This window comes from Larimichthys crocea, chromosome VII (assembly GCF_000972845.2).
Source record: "Larimichthys crocea isolate SSNF chromosome VII, L_crocea_2.0, whole genome shotgun sequence".
Lineage (NCBI taxonomy): Eukaryota > Metazoa > Chordata > Actinopteri > Sciaenidae > Larimichthys > Larimichthys crocea.
This window is the reverse complement of record NC_040017.1, coordinates 25,123,598-25,150,931: the sequence shown is the minus strand read 5'-3', so window position 1 is coordinate 25,150,931 and position 27,334 is coordinate 25,123,598. Positions and strand designations below refer to the sequence as shown.

The following is a 27,334-nucleotide window of genomic DNA, read 5'->3' as shown; positions in this document are numbered from 1 at the left end:
ATGCATATGCAGAGTCAGCCATTGATCACAGCGCTATTTGCAGCTCCATCTTTGAAAAGCTGATCCATGCAAAAAAACGCAAACAAACCAACTGATCCTCACAACACAGCCAGTCGGGACTAATTTCCCCAAAGTCTTATGGCCGGTTGCCATGACGAGTTACAACTAATTAGTTGACTCAGGGGGATTGGCTTTCTCCAGTGGCAGGTTTCAATACCAAAACCTGAGGTCAGTTGCTGAACTCACATCAGCACAGGCTGGTATTGCTTTGTTCTGTGCCAGAGCTATTTAATTCTCCTTTTGAGAAAAGTAGACCCAAGGATCTGTCTTAGACGTAGGAAATCTAAAAGGGTTGAAAGCATTTCTACAAAAGTCTTTTAATCATAAAACAAGTGGTTAAACCACATCATTTGGAATGTCAATGTTATTATCACTAACCTATTGGTACCAGTCTCAATTAATCACCAGCATTGTAATGGTGGCTCCTTTCCTCCTTTCCTGCTGCACGGTTTGTGTATTTTCCTTTGTCCAAAAGAGACACAACTTGATACACACAAGCTGAACCTGGAATCGAAGAGTTACGCTGTCAAAAGGCCAAGATGCTTGGTACCACAGCAGAACTTGTCCAAAGGTCAATATTAAATACAAGTTAGCTGCAAGCTTAACAGCTGGTGAGCAAGTGGTTTTCAGCCTTTTCTTCCCACCTGCAGTGGTCTATATAGGGTATGTAATCTGTGCAAGGCTCTCTTCCATCACAATTTTGTTGAGAGACAGCATGTCACCGTCAACAAGTACAATGTTCTGTGACTTGGTCACATAGTATTCTCAAGGCCATGCCTGTATTGGAAGTGAAAATCTGTGGGAGGGTTGGATTTAAATGTTGGCATTCGCCCTGGGCAACATTTTTCTTGCTTAGAGCAGACTGCAGAATCTATCTGTGAGATAATGGAAGGAACCTTTGCAGGACACCAGGTAAAAATAATATTTAGATTTTCCTCATGTTTTTGTTTGGAACGTGACCAAATCACTCAATTTCTGCCAATGTATTTTGATAAATGTGAATAATCACCAGCCACATGCTGCACTAAGGTAAAATTGATGTTTTCCGGTTGATATGCCGTGAGATTTTTAACATAGTTTTGAGTTTTTAATTATGCCAATCAAAGTTGGAAGTGTATTATCATAATTAAATGCTCGCTATGACTGATGACATGTTTATTTATGTCTCTTTCTCCGTGAAGATAATCACGCGGGGCCTTTTTTTCTGACGAGCTCTGTCATCTTGTTTTGCTGAGAAGTTGGCAGAAGACGTGGCCTTTGGAGGCATTTCTGATTACTTTTATTACTTGTTGATTATGTGCATGTGTGATGTGCATATTGGGGTGTTTGCTTTGCATTAACCACCCTCTGTGTACTCAATAACCAAATCACTTTTATTGCCGTTGTGCTTTGCCGTGACGTGGCGATGCCGACAGTTTGAATCTGCAGCCATTAAATCGACTCATTAAAAGCTCTTATCAGTTAATCTGTTACTTTATGCAAGATTTGTTTTCTAACCAGTGTGATCTGTGACATGGCATAGGTAATACTTGTCAGCTTGCATGATTATAGTACTGCATACAGTAATTTGTCAGCACAGTACTATTTGGAAGTGCTCTTACTTCCACATCCGTCTTGGGTCCTTGATGACTACCTCTCAAAGCAGGAATGACTCACTCTCCGTGCACAGGTATCGACAAAGAACTTCCTGCCATGAGACATCTTGTCAAAGGGAAACTTGAGACCCCGGAGTTGATTTAACAGGTCCTCCTTCTTCTGATGAATAGCCTTACGGGGTGAGAGCTTCCTGTTTGAAGAGAAGGTGTTCTGCAGCAGCAAGTGAAAGCTTCATGAGTAACTTAGTATAATTTGGCTCTTGACAAGAACACACAAGAATACAAAGCTCCAGTTTAAACCTCAAATTAAACAGCAAAAGCTCCACAGACATCCAGGGAATCTGACGGCTTTATGCCACTGCCAACTGTGTCAGATGTACTTTTATTTGTCCTGTATTTTTTCCGGTTCTAATATTTGTGTGTGATATTTATTTGTTTTTAGCTGACAAGAATGTACTCAGCTTATATTCCCCCTGTAAATATTTGTGTGCATATTTGTAAGTGGCCTTGAGTTATATACAAAGAGGTTTATACGTACACGGTGAAAGGCTGTGTGCTTTTTCCTGTCGTTTCAATGACAGAGTTGAAGGATGTTTTCTTGTGGGTGACCCTGAGGCCTCAAACTGCAGCACGACATGTGCTCATGCCAGTCCTTAAAAAACAAAAAAAACACATCTATCAGCTGACTGAAGTATGTTGACACAGTTCATGTGATGTTTTTTTTCTTTTTTTCTTTTCATGTCAGAATACATGTTGAATAATGAGCCTGGCGGCCACCAATGTCCTTTATCATCAGAGGACGCCTCTCTGTTTTTCATATGGAAGGACTGAGTGATTTTACACATATAGATGGATGTCAGTCTATTGTACCATCACAGCGTTTGGATAAAACACAAGTAAAACAATATTAAAGCTGCTTCAAACTTCAAATTTAAGACAATGAATTTCTATAGAAATAAAATCTTAGACCTCTTAGACATACTCTTGCTCAAATAATTTAAAGAAATGCTTCAGAGCTACACCACTCTCATGTTTGTTTGGTAAATATGAAGCTGCATAACTCAGCATAAAGACTGGAACCTGGGGGAAACATCTCATCCAAAAGGTCACAGAATCATCCACCTTCCAGCACCACCAATCTGTGGTGAGATCAGCAAGAAGGTTGCAAGTGCTATGAAAGCACAAAGACGTGCACTTCATAGATTCATTGGTAAATCTGAAAAAATGTGAGTGTGAGTGGTTGTTTGTCTCTCTGTGTCCTGTGATGAACTGGTGTCTTGTCCAGAGTAATCTATGGGGGTTGTGTGCTGTCCGGTTTCTCGTAGTCTTTGTCATCACCTTCCTCGCGGTGATTAATTAAAACAGCTGACACTCCAGGAAGTTTCTTCTGCTTCCACTGAACAGAGCCAGAGCTGTTTCTCCCTGTTTAAAAGGTTTCTAGGCTAAGCTGAGCTCCTATCAATAACATCATATACCACACACACACGAGACAAGCAGACAATATTAAAAGGGATTAGATCCCCATTGATGTGAACAGGAAAAACACGCTGAAGCGGTCGACTTTGCAACTTCCAGCAAAGCAGTTGAGTTCAATAAACTTTACTCATCCCTACAGGCTAGAACCAAACAAACACACGCTACAGTATATGATGCTGCGTCGGCTGCACACACTATTTGCAGATACATAAACACTATACCCTCCAGTGCAGCAGTAAACAAGGTGTTGTGTTACATTTATTGTTGTTGAATGGAGTTTCAGCTCTTGAAAATGATGTTATATTGCAATACATGAGACAAGGTCGGTTAAATCGCTAAATCTGATGAAATGATGCCGTTTTATATGTTGTGGCGCAGGAAAACGGGGGAAGCGGTATCGGTTTTCTACCATTAAATTCAAGGACATATTTTGACTGCATTACTGTAGCTGTCATAGTGAGAGTGCGTGTTTGTGTGTTGTGTGGGTTACATTTTTAAGGCTTATTGTCCTCTGTCCAGACAGGCCTGTAAACCTCAGAGATTCCTGTTGTATTGACGAGTCATTATCTGTGATGATTGACAGAAGTCAAACATGTCCTTATACTGCGTACTTAGCTTTGTTTTCCACACAAACACACTTTCCTTAACGAGCTTTTAACTCACTCAGAGGTCAAACGATTCAGCCAAGTAGCTTCGCTATAGAGCGACTTGCCCTCGAGCAACTGGAAGCTCAAAAGTAACAGTTGTGTACTTTTTTACTTTGTGCCAGTTGTAACGTTCAACCTATTGCCCCGACACTTCAAAAAAATGTACGACTAATTTAGTCTTCAACGCTGGAGAATTTTATTTGCTAATGACTGTGTGACACGCTTTAATTAAAACAAAAATCAAGCTGCTTAATTCAGTTTAGAAAATAATGACAACGCAAAAGTACAGTGGCAGCTCATGAACCGAGCTGACGGGCAGGCTGAAAATACCTGCAGGGCTCAAAGAGAAGCTCCACGAGACAGATCAACAAAAAAAGAAAGAAAACAAGTGGAAAGATATTCACACATTTCTTAGAAATGATTTCAGAGGCAAACATCCTTTTCTGAACTGGTAGACTCTTCAATAGATTACTCCAGTTTTTGGTTGTGAAATTCATTCTGGCCTTGGCAGCAGGGAAGTAGTGAGTAGTAGTCAGTTTCAGAAGTGGATTTTGTATCCGAGCTGTTAATGTGACCGTCAGGAGTGAATAGATGATGGAACATTGGGGAAAAAAGGGGATTTTCCAACTGGCAGATGTATTTCATATGAAATCTCTGTCACCAAGTGTGTGAATACTTCCATCATATGTGTTTGATGAAAGACAGAGAATTACTCAAATTTACTGGCTGCTGACGCCGAAAACATTGTAATCTTAAGAAAACAGAACAGAATTGAACCTAATGAGCTTCATATGCTGTAGGTTGCACGCCATTGTATTAGATTTCATGATTCTGTACGCGTGTTCACCCCCCCTGTAATCATACACCATTTATCTACGTGAGGAAGACTTAAACCGGAACAGACGTACCTGTTTGAATGACGACACCTCTCGGAGCGTCTTCATTGTAGAAGAGCTCGATATGATTCTGCGCACCTCATAATTAAGTGCCTGTTCATCCATCAGGAGATGTCTTTTATTTTTGCGGGGCTGTGCTGCCATTCTTGTTGCAGCAGTCCTCTCCTGTCATCTATTTTCAGGCCAGAATGAATCAGCTTCTCCTTTTCTTTTTTGTTCATTTTGACACCCGACAAAACTCATCGCCTCTAAGGGAATTGGAGTAGAGGGTCTTGTTTTGTTCTGGCAGTTCTTTCAGGAATGGCCATCAATCAGGTGATCTATTGTGTTAGAGAGGGACCTTTCTCTATTGAATTCATGACTTGCTGCAAAAAGCAGATGCTACAAAGGTATTGAAAGTTTGCAGGGTACATTATAATCTGATGTGAAAGAGCCACGGTGAAAGACGAGGGGCAGTGCTTCATAATGATTCCACTGCCAGTTTATATGTCAAGATGAGGTGACCCCATTGGACGGTGTCGGGGGCTTTGATGGAATTTGTATTATATCGATATTCTCTCTCATGATTATTCTCCGCGGATCATGTTCTGGTACAGTGATTCCCACATAACAAACGGAGCAGCTTGAATTATTTGGCATTTTCCAGTAATTGAAAATAAAGTCAAGATTGTGATGAAGCGCCACAATAAAAAACGATCCAAACTCTTTCATAACTGACTTTTTTCCATTAAAACAAAACAAAGCAAAAAAAGACAATCTTTTTTGATTGCAATCGTTTCATCTGCCTGACATTGAGGTTTTTGTTAGCTTCATGGCAGATTGTTGGAAAATGGGCAAGCTCTTTCCATGCAGAACCCAAATGTTGATAGATTTGGTAGAATGTCAGCAGGCTGTAACAAACAGGGGAAACAGAGGGCAGGAGTTGGTTTGGATTTGTCCGTTTCTCCTGACGCTCCAGCTGATCGATTAGAGGGTCTTGCGGTGAGCTATCGTGAGCACATTTACTCTTGTTTCAAAGAGTAGCTTGTAAGTCTTAATTTGTTGCCATTGTCAGTCAATGCCTGTGTTCTTCAGGTCTGGAACTGCCACGACGGAGGATAAACAAAGCTCTGTTTAGAGAGCCCTGCATGGAGGGGAACCAGAAAGAAAACAAGAATCTTGGTGAAATTCTGACTGTGTGCCCCATTTCTGCGGTTGAGGAGTTTGGGAACAATGCATGTTTGTTTTGGGTTAAGGGAGGAAAAAAAAAAAAAGATAATTCTGACGAGCCTCGAGGTTAGTGATCCCCAAACCATTTCTGAATACCACAGTGATGTGCTTGTTTCTCAGCGTTTGGAACACAATTTCAAGTCTCAGCAGAGCTTTTGCTGCCTGTTGAGACACTCAAAACTTACAATTGCCCACAGCAACAATAAGGTTTTTTTATATTATGGATCCAAACACAGAGAAGGAACTTGTGAATTACTATCATCTACCTTTTAATTTGTTTTTGAACACATATTTATGTGGCAGTTTGTCATCAGTTTTTTGCAAATTTGATAGCCAAACCATCTTAATTCAAACATAAAGTCAGACGGGCCTACGGCATCCCAGTTTGAACCATAGAGCCACTACCAAGCAGCCATATTTGTCAACCTGGGAGTGAAAACAGATTTTAATAGTAGTTACACAATGTTCTCATTTGCAAATGCGTCTTTAAAAGTCATGTATCATGTTGCCTTTGGGATGCAAATAAAACTCCAAGTAATGCTTTCCAGAATATATTGTAATTAGACTTTTATACGCTGTGAATTTATCATATTTCTTACAAGACGTTATTGATTCATCACCCTGCATTTCTCTTTCAGACATTTTTTTTGATCAGCCACCCGCTCGTCTCTCAGGTTTTCTTTTTTATTGAAATTCTATTCGAGTTCTCTGTCTCGTTTTCACTCTGCACCGTAATTACCCAGGGCCCTCATAATGACAGCAGCCTGTGTCTCCGGGTGCCATGGTGCTTGTTAGGCTGACATTCAAATATGGTTCGGGCTCACTGTTTCTCAGATACTTCGGTGTGGCTTTCAATTGTCGCTGAGTGAAAGTTAAAAAAAAATCTATCACGGTGTTCCCACCCCCTGCCAGCCCGAGCCAACATGGCTCCCACACAGTGTCTGTTCCCGAGGTCTCCTGTGGAACAGTTTTGTCAGCTGTGTGGTGTAGGAGTGGGTAATGACATGCTTACTACAGATGTCTCTAATGAGTCATGACAGGCAAACATTGGAGCCCAGCCGTGGTTATTAATTTCACTGGACAAGGCTATTTGAATAGTTGTATTCTGAAGATATGATGAACTGGATTTAAATAATCATAATGCCAATACTAATTATAATAGGAAAAAAAATGGTTGTAACTGAGTGATCAGGCTAAATCAGGCATCATGGTTGACCTGGTTACCACTGCTCCTTCTCTTCATTTAACCAATGATGTGTCTCTCCTTGTCTCCCTTAAATAAATCAAATAAAGCTTCTTGGTGTTGCTGTTTTGCAGCATAGATGCAGACATCGAAGCTGGGTTCACGAAAAATCACCCACTGTGCCCCCCCACCAGTGCAGTCCACATAGGACTGACATCTTGGCTGATACTTTCTTGATGAGTAGGCTGACACCATCCTCACATCTGTCCACTATCTACGGCCGACATAAGACTACATGCAGCAGCTGGTTATCTTAGCTTAGAACAAAAGCTAGAAGGCTATATCTAATTTATTTAATCCATACAACAGCTGATGATTACAAAACATATTTGCTATTTTCGAGAGTTTATCTTGGATAGCAGTCCCCGGCCAAGAAAGGATACAGGACTGAAACACAATCAGCTGCTTGCTAGTCACCTCAGCTCAACTCACACTTCCTCTCCATTTACTAAATTTGTACTTTTTCAGTCGCTTTAGCGACTGCCAAAATGTCAGTGAAGAGTAAAATTGAACCTTCAGAATATGAGAAACACTTCCACGCTCCCCTACAGTCTGAGAGAAATATTTGATGGACTAAAAAGAGGAAGATTGGTGGCCATCATTACAATGCCCTTCTCTTTGAGTCCAGAGTGAGATTAAGAGAAAGGTTCGTCTTTGAGACTTGTGAGATAAAGAGTTTTTTTTTACTTCCGATGCCCTCGAGAGACTCTGCAGAAATGATTAGGTTCATGTGCCACTCAATTATCTGCTCCCTTAAAGCATTCTCTTTGAGGATGCAATTATACAGGATGGATGTGAATGAGAATGTTGGACACTGTGATGTGGGGCTGGCCAGTGGAGGAGCTTTGAATTTGGTCAGCTTAATAGATCACACATGTCTTGGCAATGTTTTTATTTTCATTCACTAGACAAGAGTCATATTCTTAATAGGAAAAAAAAGCTAAAAAAAAATAAAAAATGAGGGTACGGCATACAAAGGGAATGACGTTTGCCTTTTCCATCTGTTCAATTAATTTATTATGAAACGTGCTCCTGATGCTTTTTGAAACTTTCTGCGTTTTTTCTGCAACTTTCGTCCGACTGGACACCGCTGACCAAAAACAAGTCGGACCCTGTGTGCGTCTGTGTTTTGTTCTGCTAAAACCATCACGATGGTGTTGTTATGTACTGGCTCCTGGGTCTTTATGGAGAGAGGTTTTAACTGTACGCTGCCTGCCTCGCCAGATCAGGTTTCTACTGTTCCCCCACTGAATCTCCCTCAGGCCCAGCTGCCTGGCAAAGCATTCATGATTAAATGTGAGACACGAGCCGTCCTGCCAAGAGAAAGCTGGAGGAGGGGCTGCTGGCTTAGGACGACCACAGTTTGGAATTTCTTTGCTGTTTGTCATACACAGAGAAAAATGAAAGCAGATGTAGAGAGCAGGGAGAGGAAGGGAGAGAAGCAATCATCAAAGACAAGAGGTCTCTTAGGCAATAGATACTGTACGAATAAATCTAAAGCAATATTTGTAAAGGAATATATGGCGTACACAGGACAGGCAGCCAAGTGGGGCTTTAATTATACAAACATTTCTCACAAGGCATAAACACTCTCATTGGCTGGGCTGAACCACAGTGGGCGGAGCCGAAGAACCACATTTTTTTTTCTGGGTTGCACGATAAGTTACATTAAAGCTTCGCTAATGTTATAATTATAAGGAAAGAAAGAGGAACCGCTCTTTTTTGTGTTAGCGCTGAATGAAATGTCTAATGTGAAAAGGATTGCTTGCATTATGATCCCACAGGGAATGCATTCACTCTCAGTGCAGCAGCTCTGCAGCCCTTTTTTTCAGCCCACCAGGTAACTCCGGCTCAGAGTTAACCCTCTGGAAAGTTGAACATCTAGCAGCCAAAAGGTGTGCATCTTTATTTATGAACTTATTCACCGGGTGGAAACAAACCCTGAATGTTTTCACAGTGCCTCTGCCCCCGAGCAGCCAAAACCGTTTCAATTAGGGATCGTTAAAACTTAGAAGAAGAAATTGCGGAGAGAAGATAATATTATGCTTTTGCTTGTTGCTATTTACTGCAAAATAAAAAAATAAATGATTATAATAATACACCTCCACTATTTGCTCTGCTTTCAAGGTTGGTTAGTCCCTTTCCAAAGCAATTAAAGCTGCACTTCTTCAATTTACACCAACTTATACTTTAGCTTTACTTTCAGTTCTTATTGTTATTCTTGATCTTCAAAGTAGCTAATTAATTCTCTGGAAAGTTTTTGTTAAACTCCACCCATCGAGGTTTAAGCCTCCGGTTCAGTCTCTAAATGTAAAAAAAACACACAAAAAAAACAGCTAACCAATTAAAACTACCTGCAGCAGCCCGGAGGAGGAGGAGTGTGGAGGAGGGTGGAGGAGGGTGGGGTTGAGCATCGTTAAGGAAAATGTGTCTCACATGGTTGGACTCTGTGTTTCTGCCTCACTTTCACTGTTTGTTTGACCACGTTTGGTTTCTTTTTCCTGCAAGCGCAGCTACGTTTACGGGATTCTCACTCATTCGTCACTCTCAGTGCCTCTATCGTATGAAAAAACACGGCTGGGAAATGTTTAGTTAACACAAACTTTTGTCTCAATTAACACAAATGAGTTGCAGCCGCGTTGGCTCGCTCACTGAGTTTGTGAATAGGCGGGTAGAAAAAAACACTTTATTTGATAAGCAGCACGAAGTCAAATATAAAGGGCACGCGGCAGATTGGTCGCTTGTTAAAACAAATTAATAAAAAAAGAAGAAGAGGGGAGTGTGAACGTACTCATCCAACCATTCATTTGCTGTATGATGGGATAACATGAGATTCTATCAAACTGAAGATGCTTCAGTGATTTATTGGCTTTGCTCACCTTTAATGTAACTGAGGATTATTATTTATTTGCCTATTAATGTAGACGGAAGTCCTGGTCAGAGTCATCGGTTGGGCCGATCACGTGTTATTTCTGTCTACTCAGTGTGGCCTGATGCAAAGAACAGTAAAAAAATTAAACTTCAGGCTTGATTATTTGAAGTTTTGCATCCCAGCAGGTGTGAAATTCTGATTTGACGTTCTGTCTTTGGACTAAAAAGCTTGTTTTTGTATTCGCTGCTGCTTTTATTGTGCAGAATTTTTGTGGTTTTGTTAACAGTTTTGAGAACATAATTACACATGTGAGCACGAATTGTGCCATTTTGCAAATTGTGTTTTTTTTTTTGTTACCTGTTCTCAAAACATGTCTATGAATGCTTCAGAACAATGACAGAAACCGTAATTAAGAATCATTTTGGCGGATTTTGGCATTTCATCTGCAGTTTTGGTTTTACACCGTCGCTCCGAACTTTTCTGTGATTCTTTGTGACGTGTTCTCGAAAATTCTGCCGTCAATGTTGTCAAGACACAATCGCAGGTTGAGAAAGACTGAGAGGAGAGAAAATTGTTAGAGAGACAAAGCGAGAACAAGAAGAGGTGTCTGATTGAGGTGTTTGATCCAGGTCATGCTGCGGTCTAATCATTGCAGCCAGGGACAGCCTCTGTTAGTGGGTTGTGTTATAAAGGAGAGATGGTTGTGCAGGCCTACTCCCTCGGACCTAATTCAATTGAAGAATAAATGAGTTCTGTTGGTAATTTGGAGATAACCTGTGCAGTGGCCGAGCTTAAAGGAAGATAAGAAACGACACAGAAATGAAGACGAGAAAACGAGACAATTTTTCACCCTGCCTCTGCTAAATTAAACTTTTCTCAAGTCCTCCTCAACTTTAATTAAAACACACAGTTGCATGCACATTGTGCACACGGGTTCACGCCGTTGTGCTCACGCGGCCGCACATCCACCAGATAATCCAAGAGGAGCAATCAAGTTGTTTGAAAGAGATCAGCGAGACAGCGAGAGGTGAAGCCTAACTGGAACATACCTATCTGTCTCTCTGTTGTTGAGATTAATCATCGAGCGTCACTCTGAAAGTCAATGGTTCTTTAAGTCGTGAAACACAGAGGTGTAGTGGGGATTTCAAAGGGTCGGTCCAACCAAAGCTGGAAGAAAAACATGATTTCTTTTTACTCTACTCCAACCTAAACACAAGTGGGGTAAGGGAAGGGAGCTCTTCTATAGCAAAGAAATAAAAACCCAATGGGAACAATCCACGGTGACGTCAGTAAACAGATGATCGCTTCAGGAAAGACATGTTGCTTTATGAGATACGTGAAGACTGTGGTTGTCAAAATGATTTAAATTTGAGTGATTTTGGTTGACTGAATCTTCCAAGAGAAGAAACTCATTTCACATGTCTGTAACATGACGTGTTAAGCAGTAACACAAAGGAGCTCTCAGATGTGGCTGTGCGACACAACAGATCAACACCAAGCAAACACAAAATCAGCAACTCATACAACAAGCTATTGCCAACACCACCCCCACGCACATAGTAGAAGTCAATGTAAGAGCCTCATCCAGTAGACTGTTTGTGTGTCACGGCGTCATTTTGATTGGTTACAGGCATTGTTGCCTCTCATCGCTGCTTTTAACAGATCCATATGATACTCAGGCCTGTTAAACCTGTTGAAAAGACACAGAAAACAAACTCAAATTGAGAAAGCCGGTGTTCCTTCATGTCTAACAAAAGTGCCATTAGTATTTTCAGAAACAAATTTAGAAAGTCAACTTCACAAAACCAAATATTCATTTAGATTGACTGGATCATCTGTGCATCTGGCTTTTGAAACGCGCCGCCCACCGAGGTCCTCGCTTTCAATCCTCCTTGAAATTACCCTGTTGCAGCTCCACTGAAACTGAACAAAGAAACATTTGGTTGTAAATGATGCCGCAAACTTCCACATGGTAGCACTTTGTGGATGAGACTATCGAGCGACTTGTCTCCAAAGCAGTTCCCCTTGATTCCTACACGATTTCCAGTCAAAGGCAGATAGTTGGATCGTTGGTGGCAAAGCTGATCTGTAATTAATGCAGGGTCGAGGCATAACAAGTTGCGGGACACGTACAAAAGGCCAGACTGCACAAAAGTCGGCTTTGAGTTCAGCCTTTCTCTTCAGTCTCTGAGGTGTTTCACTGCATATATTGTGTAATTTATGCAGTTTTAATCTAAGATTAGTTATTGTTTTCACTTGTCAAACACTCTTGATGGTGTGATTTGACACAGTGTGTTAATTTTGAATCCAGACAAAACACACGAAACATACGGCATCCTCAAAACCTGGCAAGGAGTAAGAAAAAAAAAACATGTCCTTGAAATGAAATATGAAGCTGTAATGCAACGAATCATCACACATTTATCTTTCTATTCAGTCTTGATGGACTTAACTGAACTGTGTCGCTGTTGTCATGGTAGGGCTAAGGTTAGATTTGTTTGCTTTGGATTCTTAGAGGAACTGTGTGTGTGTGTGTGTGTGTGTGTGTGTAATTCCTGGCTCTTGGAGAATAATAAAGTGTGTTTTTACTGTGTCCTATTGACATATTTCCCTTTTTTCTTCTTCTCTCTTTCTTTTTCCACAACTGAGCCGTTTCCAAAAGTAACAAACTGAAGTCCAAAGAAGGCGAATGTGTAAATGTTTAAACCTAGTAGCTTTTTGCGATCCTGTTTCGCGTCCTGGACAATGGGAGAGATTATATTTTTAACACTGCGTGCATGTTTGTGCACATTTCTGAGCTTTGATATGTATCAAAACAAGGATAAATCCAACCTGCGCTGACATTTCTCATCTTGCAACAGTGATCATTCTATTCTCATTCTATTTCCAAGGACTTGCACAACTTTAATTTCGTAGGAAGGTCTTTTTTCTTCTTCTTCTTCTTCCCACCGTACTCTTTCCCCTCACAGATTTCCCACCACAGATAATTTTCAGTGACCGCGGCAGAGTTTTGAGATTCCCCGGCAGTATTTAGCGGTGGAAGTAAGTAGCCTCAGCAGCTCGATGAAATGCCTTTGAAACTCTGGTGTCTGTCTAAGCAGTGTGTGCTCGGAGTGGGGCTGCACTTGGCTGGGGTGAGGGGGTGATGGTATGCGTGCAGAATCACAATAGTCACCCCTGTTACGTGGTCTGAAGCAGATCTGAGTTCAGGCAGATTCTTTTTTTTTTTTTTTTTACTCGTCTGTCTTGAAGAGGACATGCCTTCTTCTTTTAACGTTAAACCTTCCGAGCCAACATCAGAGGGCAGGTCGGGTTTAACGTGCTGCCCTTAAAGAAATAGTTTGCCAATGGAAAATATGCACGCATATTAGCATACCAGTGCTAACAGAGTGAAGTGAAAACCTTCTGAAACACTCGACTTTCTTCTAAATACCGTCTCATTTCCCAAACAAACACAAGGAGAAATCCTCTGTTGAGATTTCTCTGTGATTTTGTTGGCTGACCCTCATGGCAGAAATCTCAAATAGCTTTTCTCCTCATTGACTGTAATAGCCATAAAAATGTGGTTTGTGGTGATAGGTCATATGTGTCCCAGTGGTGATTCTTGTGCTGCATCAGCACAGTTTTAAATGACTCTAACTGGCTCCGCTCGAGTATTATAACCTGTCAGATGCACTTGTGTTCCTTTTTTTCCTCATATCAGACTCCAGATTGCAGCTCCATGTGGGGATTTGACTTTGGAGACAATAACAGATTGGGCGACATGAATATATTTTCTTGGCAGTGGAGGTGAGGATTGTCGAGATCCACAGAATCCCCCTGCCTGAATGTTAAGGGGTATATTTCCACTTGGAAAATTCAAGTTTCACCTGCACTGTGTTATTCTCTTTAGCTTGCTCTTCTGTGGGGAGCAAGGCATCCAGGATGAAAGCATTTGATCCATCTATCAATTGTTCCTCCGCCATTATGTTTTCACTAAAGTGTTTGTCTGAAATTCAAGCACTGTGGAAACAACCAATTGCGGAGTCCTTTATAGCAACCTGGCTTTCCATAAACCACAATGAACCTGGCGTTAGTGCCAATCTGTGGAATGTGCATTCAAGGCAAGCGGCTCGGAGGTTCTGGCTCACTTACAGCCTGCATATTGATTGTTTTTCCATGTACAGGTCTATATAAAGATGGACATGGATACTTGTACCGTGCTGATTCATCAGCAGTGAAGAACATCTTGATTTTTGTTGGCTCAGGGCGTATTTGTAGATATTCCTTCCCTGTAGCTCATGCAGAGTTGACTTATGTGGTGCTTTTATGATCCCGAAATGTTTCTTTTTTTATACCTGGAATGTCATCCAGAGTCCTCTGATTCATTTTTTGGTTTGGAAACACAACAACATGACTTATATCAGGGCTGTAAAATGTCAAGCAAATCATCATATCAGGTGAACACAGACCTAGAGTTTTGGAATGGATCTTTTCTTATTGTTATTGCTAAAGCATAATATTTTATTTTGTACAAATGGAGGCTCAGATACAGTATGTAAACTGTTATGGTGCTTGACTTGATATACTCATTTTATCCATTCTGTTCCAGTTTATTTCCAGATTTTGGCTCATTCGAAACGGAAACTATGTGGTCTTAATCGTGACTTCAAAGCAGTACGACTCTGGTTCACCTACAGGTAACCTAACGAGCAGTAAAACCAATCTACAAGTCGACTAAATGACTGTTGTGCAGATGAAATGTCTTCAATGGTTACTTTAAATGTTATAGCTAATAATTGGATATCTGTATTCCACCTGTTCCTGTTTCTGACAGAACTTTATGTCCTCTGAAAGACTATTTTTAAACCACCATTGAAGTAAGCTCCTGAACAGGTGCAGATAATGTAAAATCCTAAAAATATAAATGGGATGAAGTAAGGGTTCGTGTCCTACAATGTCATTAATATGTTAGATTAGAGTCGACCATGAATCACTTGTGCTGCTGCTGCTTCCAGAGCCTGTATGGCTTTTCTGTGAAGATGCTGCTTTTGTTCCCACATCAGGTACGAGAAGTTTAATGTCCAAAGGTTTTCATATTCTAAAATAGTTTCTAACTTTCAAGCTGAACTCATAAAAGTGTCAGCAGGCAGGTCTTGCCGTGTTGGAGGACATGCTTGTTTACTTCTGTCTCTGCTCTAAACTGATGAAGACAGACATGATGGTTATCTCAGAGATGGTCATTCCTTGAGTCTTTGCTCAAGGAGCTTTGCCTGCTTTGTTTTGTTTTCCTTAAATGCAGGAATAAGTCACGGCCTGAGGACAGGTTGGAGGTTGCTTTGCATCAGTCAATGCCAGAGGTTTTTTTTTGTTTTGGATCAACTCATCACCAACCAGTTCTCTTTAGGCATTTATACTGCATTTGTCTTGGTGAGATTCAACATTAATAAAACACAAGTCAACACAATAATCCTGTCTTGACAGACTTCTATTGCAGTCTGGGCACATGGTGCATGTGGATATCAGCAGTTGGTGATTTGCCCATTACAGGATGGCCCTAACTTTACACCATTACAACAAGAACTACATCTGCAGGAGTTTTGTGCAAAAATATTTCATTGCAGAGGTGGCCTGAGTATTTTCAGCAGCATAGATACTGAATCATAATAGAAATGTGAAAGGAATACTCAGCAATGTGTCTCTAGGATCCTTTAGCTCTTCTGCGACTACTTGTTGCTGCTTGTCACTTTAATCATGACACTACTCTGCATAAAATGTACAGTAGGCTACAATATAGACGATAATTGAGTATTTATCATAGACCGTATAAAACATCATATCTGAGACTTCACCCACAGGTTTGCGAAAGAGCCGTCTTGAAGCTCAGTGTGTGGTGGCTCTTGACATTTCTGCGTCTGCTGTCTCCTGGCTAATCTAAAAATGGGCCACAATGTGGAGCTGAGGTGGGCTGAATGACGCCTGGTTGCTCAAACAAGCCACCTGTAATGGCACCGACCTGTCAATCAAAGCCACCACATTGTTAATTAAGTCTTAATATAATTTGAACAGGTGAGTTATATAAAAATGCAGACACAGAACAGTTTTCATGAACAGGTGGAAATTTGCTATAACAAAACCATTTTTTTTTCTCTCAGGCTGTAAATATATTTATTACCACTATGAAGTTGGGCATTTTAATATGGAAGTTTATGGAGATTAACTTGTTCTGCAGCCAGCGTCAAATGGACGTTTGAGGAGGGGGAATTTTTTATTTTTTTGCGGTTCCACTTTGGCTTCATTTTACAGCCAGGTTGCCTCATGGTATTTATATTATGGTCAGGGTGGGACTGAGAGAAAAAAGGCGCAATAACAAATCTTTAGCATTCCAGACAATGCCATGGCTTTATCAGTACGTAGGGAAGCTAAGCTGCTGATACTTCAGAGCCGTGGATCCTAAACCTCAGTCAGATAAAGGGTCAATGAGTCAGGCAGACTTTATTTAAATAAACACCACCTCGGACCTCTCTGGTACTAGGTTACAAAGTGGGAGGTTAACAAGGGGGATGCATCTTGGACATTGTGATAACCCCCCCCCCCTCAAATCATGTATCACAATTCTAAGGAGAAAGAAAACACAGAATTGTAATTATGCCAGTGCCACACCTGAGATGGTGAGCCTTAGGTGCTTCTGTAGTGAAATAACAGTGTGTGTGTGTGTGTGTGAGCACAGACAGCTATGCTTGGACCCCCACTGTGCCATGCTAACCTTCAAACCCATTCGCAGATGTTTCTGTTACCCAGAAACCTCTTCTTTCTTCCACCTCTCAGTACTTTTCCACTGTGCATGCAGCGATGAGGCATTCGACACATATCAGGGCGTCAGGCAGCTGCACAGCTTAAATATACATCACACAAAAAAAAACTCTAACCTTCATTTCCCTTATACAGCAATGTCACATTATATTTGACGTATTGCAGATGGAATAATACAGAAAGTAACGGCAGTAATTAACAGCTTTGAAAGGTGAGCAAATTAGTCTTGTTGAACGACCTTCTGCTGTATACGATGAACCTAAAAATACCAAACAGACACACAGAGGAGCACGACTCTCATCTGTTATAATGATGAAACTGAAAATTAGTCCTGGGAACAGGGTTGATTAATTGAAGTGACGATCACCAACATTTGATTGAACTTTTCAGCATATTGTACGAAACACACAACACGCACGTGTCATCAATCACAACATTTAGGTGATTTCCAATTAAGGCTCGGGTAATGATTGCGAGTGATGAACCTGATGACTTTGTGTGTCTGTGCAGATGACAATGACACCGTCACCAATTCATCTGCCGGCGTTAAAAAGAGTGTCAGAGTAATGACAAAGTATTCTTAATCAGCAGATGCTATTAGAATATAATCTTCGTTGGGAGATCATGATTCATAACCCTGACCCTCATACCTCAGATAGCACAGTGCACATAACCGGGGTTGGGTTAATTGCTCCAAAAAGCTCTAAAAATGCATGTCATGAAAGAGAACAACAGCCTATTAAAAGGCAAACAGAGCAGATGATGACAGATACACAGCCACAAAGATTCAATGGAGGGGAAATATAAAAATCAAAATGTCAGACAAGGGAGAGGCATTTTACAAATGAATATTGAAGAGTGAATTCATATTGCTGCACTTATATCCAGTGGTCTGCCAGCGGGCTATAAAAGAATCAATGGTAATTTTGAGAACACAAACAATTCGGTCCAAGAATATAAATATATTGTATTTCGGATACTCAACCCCTACAGAGGTTATTTGAATACGTTTGAGTGTGTATGCTGTTTGGGATGACACACATGCTGATCAGCGGGGGCAGTGAAAGTGGTCGGCCTTCGGGATGGGATCTGCAGAATCACCAGCCCAAGTGTTGCTAAATTGAAAACCTGCTCTCGAACATATCCAGACACCGACTGTGTCCATTCCTCTGTCAGCTTTTAACCAGGAAAAGGAAATTACAGCCGTGACCTCACGCCGCTTGCCAGAGAGAGACACTGAGAAGTAATTTTGCTTACTATCAGGAGAAGGTAGAGGGAGGGAGAGGACGGGGAGGCGATGAGGGTGCGGATCTCTGTGAGCACTGCCGTCCCTCCAGTTTAGAGCTGGGAGCAGCCATTAAATTAACATTCAACACATAGGGGAGTTCAGCTGGGGCATGAAAGGGCTTGCAAGCAAGAGAGTGGGAGCCCTATCACCGACACTGCATAGCCAGCTCTTTTTATGGAGCTAAAGCTCGTTTTCAGATTAGTGATGCACGGCGGAGGAGAGTGCAGCCAAGTTAGTGTACACCTCAATTCTCCCTGTCATAAAGCAGAAAAACAGCAGCCTATTGGACAATCTACTGTATATAATACTCGTATATGTTTAGATTTTTTTTTCTTTCTAATTAAAGCACTGGAGTGAACAGGCCAGTGGGCAGAATAGATGTAGCTTTAAAAGTAAGCTATTACATCTTGACAGCAGCTACTGGCTTCCTGAAGTTAATAAATGAGTGCAATTCACTTCCTGGAGCGATGTTGCGGTTTATTCCCCCATTAGGAGGCAGTGGTCCACCCATTCCAATCATTCTTTAATTAGAACTGTTGTTATTTAGGCTGTCACGGGAGGTAATACCTCATGACAGCATCAGCATCAGCTTGGCAGCCTGCAATCTCATATTCATTGACAGGGGGGGCTTTGGTGGCGCTTCATCTACCCCGCCGGACTCAGCGGTGCACCAGACGCTCGCAGCTGATGTGTACGTGGTTACACGGAGATCTCCAGTTCGCCCCTACTGATGGTGCGAGGCATCTGTTTGAGCATGGAAACATGCTAAGTGTTTTTTTTTTTTTAATTATTATTATTATTGAAGGCTGGTGATTACAACCCCAGATTGCCTTAACATACCATTGAGTCGCAAAATGTTTACACGGGAGCGGAGGAGGCTATAAAGTGAAACAGAATGGCTCAGCAGGCATTCATTCATCCATGTGGTGACATCCATCCATTTGGCTCTTAAAACATGTAAATAAAACAAAATATTACGATAAATAAAAGAACACTGTCATAATATGTTATGTTCTGGTTCAGGTGTCTTTCATGGTGGCCCGGCTGGTCCTAGACAGTAAAGTTCATAAAGGGCTTGGTTTCTTTTTAATGAACACATCCCCATGTGTTAACAATTTGTGTTTAATGAAGTGCTGCCCTCTGTGGAGTGATGTAGAACAGCAATCACGCACCATCACAAAACCCCGTGCCCCCATCGCCTTTGGCTCCTCTCTCTGTTTTGACACGTCGGGTCTGAGAGATGGTGCAGAAACAGACCATCGGTGTGAATGTAGGTGAAATAGGATGCAGACCTCTCTAGAGGGTAAACTACTGTGGAAAAGTGGATGACATCAGGAAGCTCAACTCCCAGAGGAGACAGCTCTGGAAACATTGAACTTTAACAAGATTACCAACTTGGGGAGGGCTAGGAGAAGGAGACGAAACAGCATGTGTCGCTTGGAGTTGGCAGCATGAAATACAGATTTATGAACTCCATTAAACCACATTTCTTTCTCTTTATTGGGGCCTGCAGCATTTACCCAATGTGGAAAAAAAGGGTAGAAAAAATCTCGTCCGGATAAATTACTAACAGCCTGGGTATTTACTTCCACATAAGGTAGCTGTACAACTCATGAATAGAGAGATAAAAGGAAGCAGACACCTTGACTGTTACACTCTGCTGGTCGACTTGCGACTTGTGCGAGGCGAGGTAGAAAACCAGTCACTGTGGTATTTGGAACAGGTGGCCATCTCAGACTGGCATTGGTGGTGTGGAGCTGGCGTGGGTTAGTAGCCAGACTCTCAATCTGTCCACTTGAAAACTCCCCAGTATTGCTGGAAAGTATTATGGCCCCTGTGGAGGAGATAGCAATTACAATTTCTGATGGGAGAGAGAGAGAGCGCCAGGAGCCACATTCATTTTTTGGAATACGATCAGACTTATGACTGGAACATTTTTACAAAGCACCACTACACAAATGTCCTCTTAATACCATCAGTATGATTCCTTATAGTTTCTGCCTTTCCATACACTTCCTTTTTGCAGCCTTTTTGTCGGATTGCCAGGGGTGACTGTACATTTAAAGACATCATTACGCTACGAATTGTCTTCCCTATGCCAGTGTTTGATGAACCACACCAGGCCTCAGCAGGTACATGGCAGCGATCTGCTGAGAAAAACCTGCTTCCATTTAAATCCTGCATTGCTGCATTCTGTGACAGATTGGATTTGGAGTGGGCAAAGCCTGCTCCAGCTGGAGACTGCTCACGCTTTGGCCTCTCACCTGAACTCTTCTTGCTCTGGTATGTGTGACTAACATGTTCGATGGGAGACTGGTAACACTAGAGCCCACATGTTTTGGCTATTGAGTACAGCTGGCGCTTGAGATTACACTGTTTTCACACATTTGGACAATCCAGACGCTGAATTGCTGTGTCACTGCACAGTTCACATTTATTCAAAAAGGGCCACAAGCGGCAGTGAGGACGTAATCAATTTTCAGGCGTCAGCTTCAGATGATCAGTTGCCTTTGCTCCATAAAAATGTTGCCAGATCTTCTTTAAGTAGTAACCACCCCTGTTGGGAGAATGCATATAAATCTGCAGGCTCTGCCTGAGGAATGAATAAGTAATAATTACATGCAAAAGCACTTATTCACTCTGTCCCTGAATCCCAGGGGACCCCTAGCTGTCTGAACTCTGCAGCAAACAGAACAACCTGCTGGGTGGAAGCTGAACTCAGCCAATGATGCCTTCTTGATGGATTGGCAGGGAAATTTGATTCTCCGTGGGCTACCAGCTGACATAAACGTAATGCCACAAAGCCCTATCAAAGCTGACGGAGGCCCGTGTGCAGGCTTGTGACTGTATTGTGTTTGGATGTAGTGCGCGGCAGAGAAAAACAACAATCACTCATACATCTGGTGCAGCTCAATGAACACTGGGGGAGTAGATGTGACAAGAATGAAGATTGCCGCCACCTCAGAGGGAGCTGCAGCCACAGAAAGCCAAGGTCAAGTCTGTCAGCTCAAATGTGCCACCGTGGTGGACTGACAGAAGAGAGCCACCGCATGGATCGGTGCGTTACACTTATTGAAAATCAATAGCAATCTTTCAGTGGCCGCTACTAGATATATTTGAACAACAGTCTTTATTCAATAGATTTTGGTCAGAGTTTATGCAGGTTTTCCACAGGTGAAAAGTCAGAGGAGGTCAAAGGGTCTCTTCGATTTTAGACGTGAAGTAGAAAATCCAATAAACATTTGACCTTCAGCTGGTAAGTTAACAGATCCTTGAGGGTTTTTTCTTGATTTGTTGACATAATTATCATAGGAGCTCATGTTCTGCTTCAAACGTTGGTCCTACATACTGGATTTCTCTCAGTGGCTTTTCATTACCATTGTTTTGACTTCTTATCAGTCATGGAAGAAGTATGTAAATATTTAATTTATAATTTAATATATAATCATATAATAATATAAAATGAACAGACTTAATGTTCATTTTCATTTCATACTATCTGATGTATGCAGCTGCTCAGCATCCAATGACAAACGGATAGAAGCAACAACAAGAAAATCTCAGATATTTCTGGAGATGGTGGGAGCCAATAAGATGCTGCTGCTATAGGTAATTATGTTTCTCTGCTCACTGGGGGTTAATATATATATCAATGTAGCTTTCAGAAGTAATACCACAAAGTGTGTGTGTGTATATATATATATATATATGCATATTATATTACAGGTGAAAGTCCTGCATACAATTATTTAACAAAATAAAACAGGCTATCTTCAGCAAAATGTATTAAAATAAAAAATATTTTCTTCTTTTCCCGGAGAAGAGAATACTGTGGCCTGACAATAAACTATATGTGTATGTCAAACCACATACATATACATTATAACTGTTGTATTTCATTATAGGGAAGTGGTTGACTGAACCACTTTGCCTCGTGTCTTGCTGTGCAGTGATTTGAGAGACAGGTTTTCTTTTTCCTGCTTCACAGCATGATGTTCATTTTCATTCTCCATGTTTCATGATGACACTGAAGGTGAAGATAATGATGGTGCTGGTGGTTCTCGCTCTGTTGGTGGTTGTGTAAGCAGAAAACAGAACCGATGCATGCAGTAACTCAGCTCGCTACTCTACTTATTACTGTTAGAGATCTGATGTTTATTCTACAACAAGGACAGAGCCCTCTTCATGTAGCACTGCCTGTTGTGTGCAGCACAGGGGAATTTCCAAACGATTACTTTCACAGGCATCAGAGATTAGTAACACAACAGAAATTTGACTCCCCGCTAAAGATTAGAGCCACAGCACATCGACTGAGCACAGAACCAAGGTCAGGCGTAAATGTTTGTCAGTGACTCATTTGCCTGTCATGCTTTGCCAGATCGCTTAATGTTTCCTCAACTCATCCGACATCTGGACACTTGAACTCCAAATTCCTAACATGTCTTTGCATTCTTCAAGCTAGAACTCAGGTTCACTCTCTCACTCTCTTTTTCAGCTCTGGGTTTATTTATGCCATCAACAATCCATGTGTTGTGGGTTTGAGATGGGATGTTCGGGACCGAAAACCTTTATTTAATGGAATTTACCTTGACCACCGTGTTCCCAAATTCACAGCAATTCATGTCCTTGAAAATACATTCCCCGCAGTAATTGAATCATCCGGCACCGGTTATCTGGTACAGTCATACTATCTTACTTGGACTAATTGAATTTGAAGGTGTTTTGTTGGCTGCACATACTGTAGAAGGGCTTGACTTGACTTTTGTGATAAAATTATCCCAGCTCAGCGTTATCGTGCACAGTGGAGTAACGGTGCATGCTCGCAAATTGTTTTGCTTGCACGGATTTCACTGCTATCCACACTGGTCACTGTAACCTCTTGTTGTTCAATTGTTTTTTTTTTTTGCCAAAGTGGTGCATACTGTAGGTGTTTGATAAGATCGTGATAATTATGCCGCGTTAATGTAAAACTCATCTACTGAAAATGGAGTGCTGGGATTTTTGATGAGCGATATAAGAAGCAGACAAAGCGCTCAGATTGCGCACCAGATGGTTCACCCTACCTTTATGTGTTCAGAGGTGACAGTCTGAATCCTGTGTGCTGAGTGCCTAAGGCTCCACAACAGGGAAATTACATTCTGATCCAGTCCACTCCTCTGTGTGTTAGTGTTATACAACAGACTATTGTGTCTGGCATTTGCATTAGGGCCATGAAATTCAGCCCACTGGCTTTTTCACTATGTACCGCGATGAGACAACAGTAGGGGTTCTGGCTTATCTGTTGCCATGCTACAGCAAGATCACATTCATGCTCCATCTTCAAAGCTACTCCGCCGCCTTTATATTGAACTGCATCACAAGCAGAGGAGTGTATGTGGTCACGAGATGTTACTCTCCTTTGGTGTGCAAATTCTACATGATGCGACTTTAAAGCGCCAGACGACAGAGAATTAGAGCAGCGACAACCGCAGCGTGACACGACAATCTGACGGACACGAACACTGACTTTGAGGCAGAGGATGGCGGATACAAGAGCGGGTTAACGTGCCTGCTATTGTGTGGCCTTATGTGAAGTAGTCCTCTGTGTATCCATCATTATGGGCACTGAATCAAGCAAGCAGGCAGGGGCTGTTGAGAAGAGGACCCCTGGGAGCGAGGCCTTGTCCTGTCACTACCGGGAGGGACGGGCAGATAATAATGGAGACATCATGAGGGCAGGAGATAGGCTTTCCTTTTCAAAGTGGAAGATGGTGGGAATTTGCAGTATCCCATCACAACAGGCACACAGCCACTGATTGGTCCCTGGCCTGTCTTTAAAAAGGACAGATTTCACCGTTCTTGCAGGAGAAAACAGACGTCAGTTCTGAAAAGAAGGCTCCACAGTGAAAGAGGTTCACATGGGACCTGCAGTAATTTAGTTTTTTATCTGCATGGTGAAATAAATTTTGATTTATTCTGATCTCATACAGGATGATTCATTGTTGGTATCAGTTGTAAAAGCATAAAATCGACAGGCTCTTCTGCAAAGAAAAGGATTGGTGTTGATTTTCGAAGCATGCTCAGTTTCTCGCAGTATATATATCGAGCTAGACAATTACACGCTGGCATCAAAGAGTGTTTATTTTCTAATATTTCTTCCGGCTTCAGATGTGTCCTCCGGTCACAGATTGCTTTTGACACTCACTTCGAAAACTCTCAAAGACACTTCCAGAGATTGACTCTCGGAGACATACAGAAATTACGTTTAGGAGATAATCGTAGCCTGGTGCAACTCTTCCAAACGTAGGTTATATCAATGTCTTCACTCCCTGTGCCTTTCTAAAGTTAATAGCCTCCGCTTTATCAACAGACGGGGGACAGGAGGATTGAACACAGAGCAGACTTGGAGACTTAATGTTCCATGTTTTACTCTCAACAGAATTAGGTAAATTGTTTTACTTTGCTAACCGCACTCATTCTTCTTCTGGAAATGCTGGGAATATATTTTTGCATTCGCTACCCCCTGCTGGCAAGGACTTTCAAATATAATAGCTCTGTCGTGCATGCAAAGTGCATTTGGGTTCACTGTCTCATCCAAGCCAATTTGGGCTCCTTTTGAACGGTTGATGGAGTACACATTAGAAATGCAGCAGCAGCTGTTGAGTGACCACAGCGGCGTGGTATTCATGCGATGCCAGGGTGAGCTGGACAATGGTCTCATCTTGAAATATGTCTCTGAAAATAGGGTTTGGATGTGTTTCATGACAGAAAGCCTCAAGTCTGGCCAATGCTATGTCAAATGAGTTGTAAAGATTTTCCTTTTTACAATAGTCCATTGTTTGTGTCTTATTTTTGGATGTTACGCTGATTTCATTTGAAATATTTTTAACCAATTGCTGAAGCATGGCCAAGTTTTTAGTGATTTATTGCAAAAGGTTCCCCTGCCACAGATGTGGAAAAGCTCATTGAGATGTAATATTACTGGTTCTTTGTGCTCGCTGCTTTTTTTCCTCCAGGTTCAACTCAGCAGCATCAATTACTCAAAGAACACCTACCTTGACACTGTTATTTCTCCTCTTGTCTGCAGAGAAGCCACTGCCTCAGGGTCCCCCAGGTGGTGTTATCGGGATCCTTGGAGGTGTCGTTGCCATTGGACTCATCGTCGGTGTGGTTGTTACTGTTTTCATGGTCCATCGGCGGCAGCAGAAGACCCGCACGGAGACGGATAATGACCTGTGAGTACTGAGCCTCTGCCAGAGAATATTGTAGGGGACTGGACAGGTGGTAAGATTAGAGAGAGACACACTTTGAAGAGGACAAAACACTTTTTTTTTAGATGTGAACAGAGACAGAAGAACACAATGAGAGTGGGTCGCTACCTCCTTGTCTATCATTCTGAGAGCCGATAATCTCCTTTCCTATAGGTCACTTTATGAAAAATAATGTAATTGGACCCCATCTAAAAAAAACATGTTTATCTTTGTTTACAATTACAGATAGAATCAATGATGATCATTAAAGCGCCGGCTATTAAGCGGCTGGTTGATTGTAATGTGGGCTGTAGCGAGCCCATTTCCCATTAAAACACCATTCTTTTAATCAGGACTGATTGCAGGATCATACGCTGCAAGTCTCTTCTCGGGAAAGTTTCACCACTTCTATCAAATCTGACACTGAAGTGGCAGTTCAAGTGTGAACGGCAAAGGAATGTTTGCAGATCATTCAAATTGAAAAATTACACTTCAGAAAGCGTTTTTTGAAGAAATAAATCCTCTTCCGTTGAATTAATTAAGTCGGGCAGACTGCTGTTAAAGATAGATTTACACGTCTTGTGTGTAAATCAAGATTACACACACTCACACTCCTACGGCCAAGCAGGTAATTTTGTTGTGCCCGCAAACCAGAGGCCATGACAGTTTTGAACATTGCCAGCTGCTGCCTGCACACAGATGAGGGGAAACAGAAGTTGCAGATGATGCAGCCGAGGGAACCACGATCAACAGAGCTGTGAAAATTCTGAAATATTCTTGTCTTATTCTGTATAAAAGTCGCTGCCATCTGTTTTGGAATAATTGTAAGAAATTCTGGCTTTTTTTTTTTTATTGTTAGGAAGAAGGAAAGGAGTTGAATCCTGCTAATTGCCTTTGTCTAAAACACCTGGCCACGACAGATAGCTTGGTGGTTGCCAGGGTTTCCGCGATGCTCTTGGCTATACTGAATATACAAAATACACACCAACATCCCGTTGGGAATGATGCTGCCGTGTGTAGGGGGCTGGCTATCTTCCTCCCTGGGAATATTACCAAAACAACAGAGGTTGGGGGTGTGCAGAATCTGGCTGAGGGTGCACATGAGCCTTTAATCAACTCACGTGATGAGATTACACTGCTTATTTTAGAGGTCCCCTCTCCAGAATCATGTAATTGATTTGATATTCAAAGCAGCGATGCTAACGAAATGTTTTTTGGCCTCCGTCACTCTGTCTCGGCATGCCGAGCCCACGGACCGCACCGCTCCGACCTCTCAGGAATGCTTTTTAAGACAAATGAAGCACACAGATTCTTACCTCTCCCATTGCTTTCTGTCTCTTTCTCCCTTTCTGCTAATCTATCTTTCTTTCTCTCACTCTGATGCCAAAGTAACTGCTCTCTGTTTCCCACTCCCCTCCCTCAGCATTGCTGTTGCTGCTGTTGCTGATAGTTGTGTGACACAGGCTCCAGAGAAGCCAGAGTCCCCCACAAGGAAAGTAGAGGCACCTGACCCCAGTCTTTCCCCCGCTGACCCCTGTCCTCCTGGATCCTCTATTCTGTTGCCTGCATGTAACGGTGGCCTCCAAGTGACATACTTGAGCACACCGCTGTGAGCGCTGAAAGTGGCAAACGTTCCTCGATTCATTTGCTAGACATTCACACTGGACTTGACGTCTGGAAAAACAATTTCTTTTCTTTTGATAACGCTCGACAAAATGAGACGTTTGAAGTGAGATTCAAACATCTCTATTAAGTGCATGAGAAAAAAACAAACAAAAAAAGCACCCAGCTTCATCAAATAATGGCAATGCAGTTTGATAACAACTATGAATGGAAGTAAAGCTTGCTGAAAACAGTGCCAAGATAAATGAAACTTCATTTAAAAAGTCTACAGATAAAATATCCAGCTCCACTTAAGAGTTTATCAGATCTGGGGAGCTCGGACAGAACAGAGCAGAACACTTTTTGACGAGATTTGAAAATGCGTATCTAATTGTTAATCGGAGGGAAATCTGTAAACTTCCCGA

The 27,334-nt window shown here is 41.8% G+C and overlaps 1 protein-coding gene across 5 annotated transcripts in view; it reads left to right on the top strand.

Annotated features, from left to right (window-relative positions):
• nectin1b (nectin cell adhesion molecule 1b) overlaps positions 1–27,334 on the top strand; it is a 138,756-nt gene that overhangs the window by 81,994 nt on the left and 29,428 nt on the right. For 4 of the 5 annotated variants that reach the window (XM_027280085.1, XM_027280088.1, XM_027280087.1 and 1 more), the window contains exons 6-7: positions 25,145–25,292; positions 26,731–26,799. In XM_027280085.1, coding sequence (XP_027135886.1) covers positions 25,145–25,292; positions 26,731–26,799 — 217 coding nt within the window. The remainder of the gene's footprint in view (positions 1–25,144; positions 25,293–26,730; positions 26,800–27,334) is intronic. The other variant, XM_027280086.1, reaches the window with a different exon arrangement.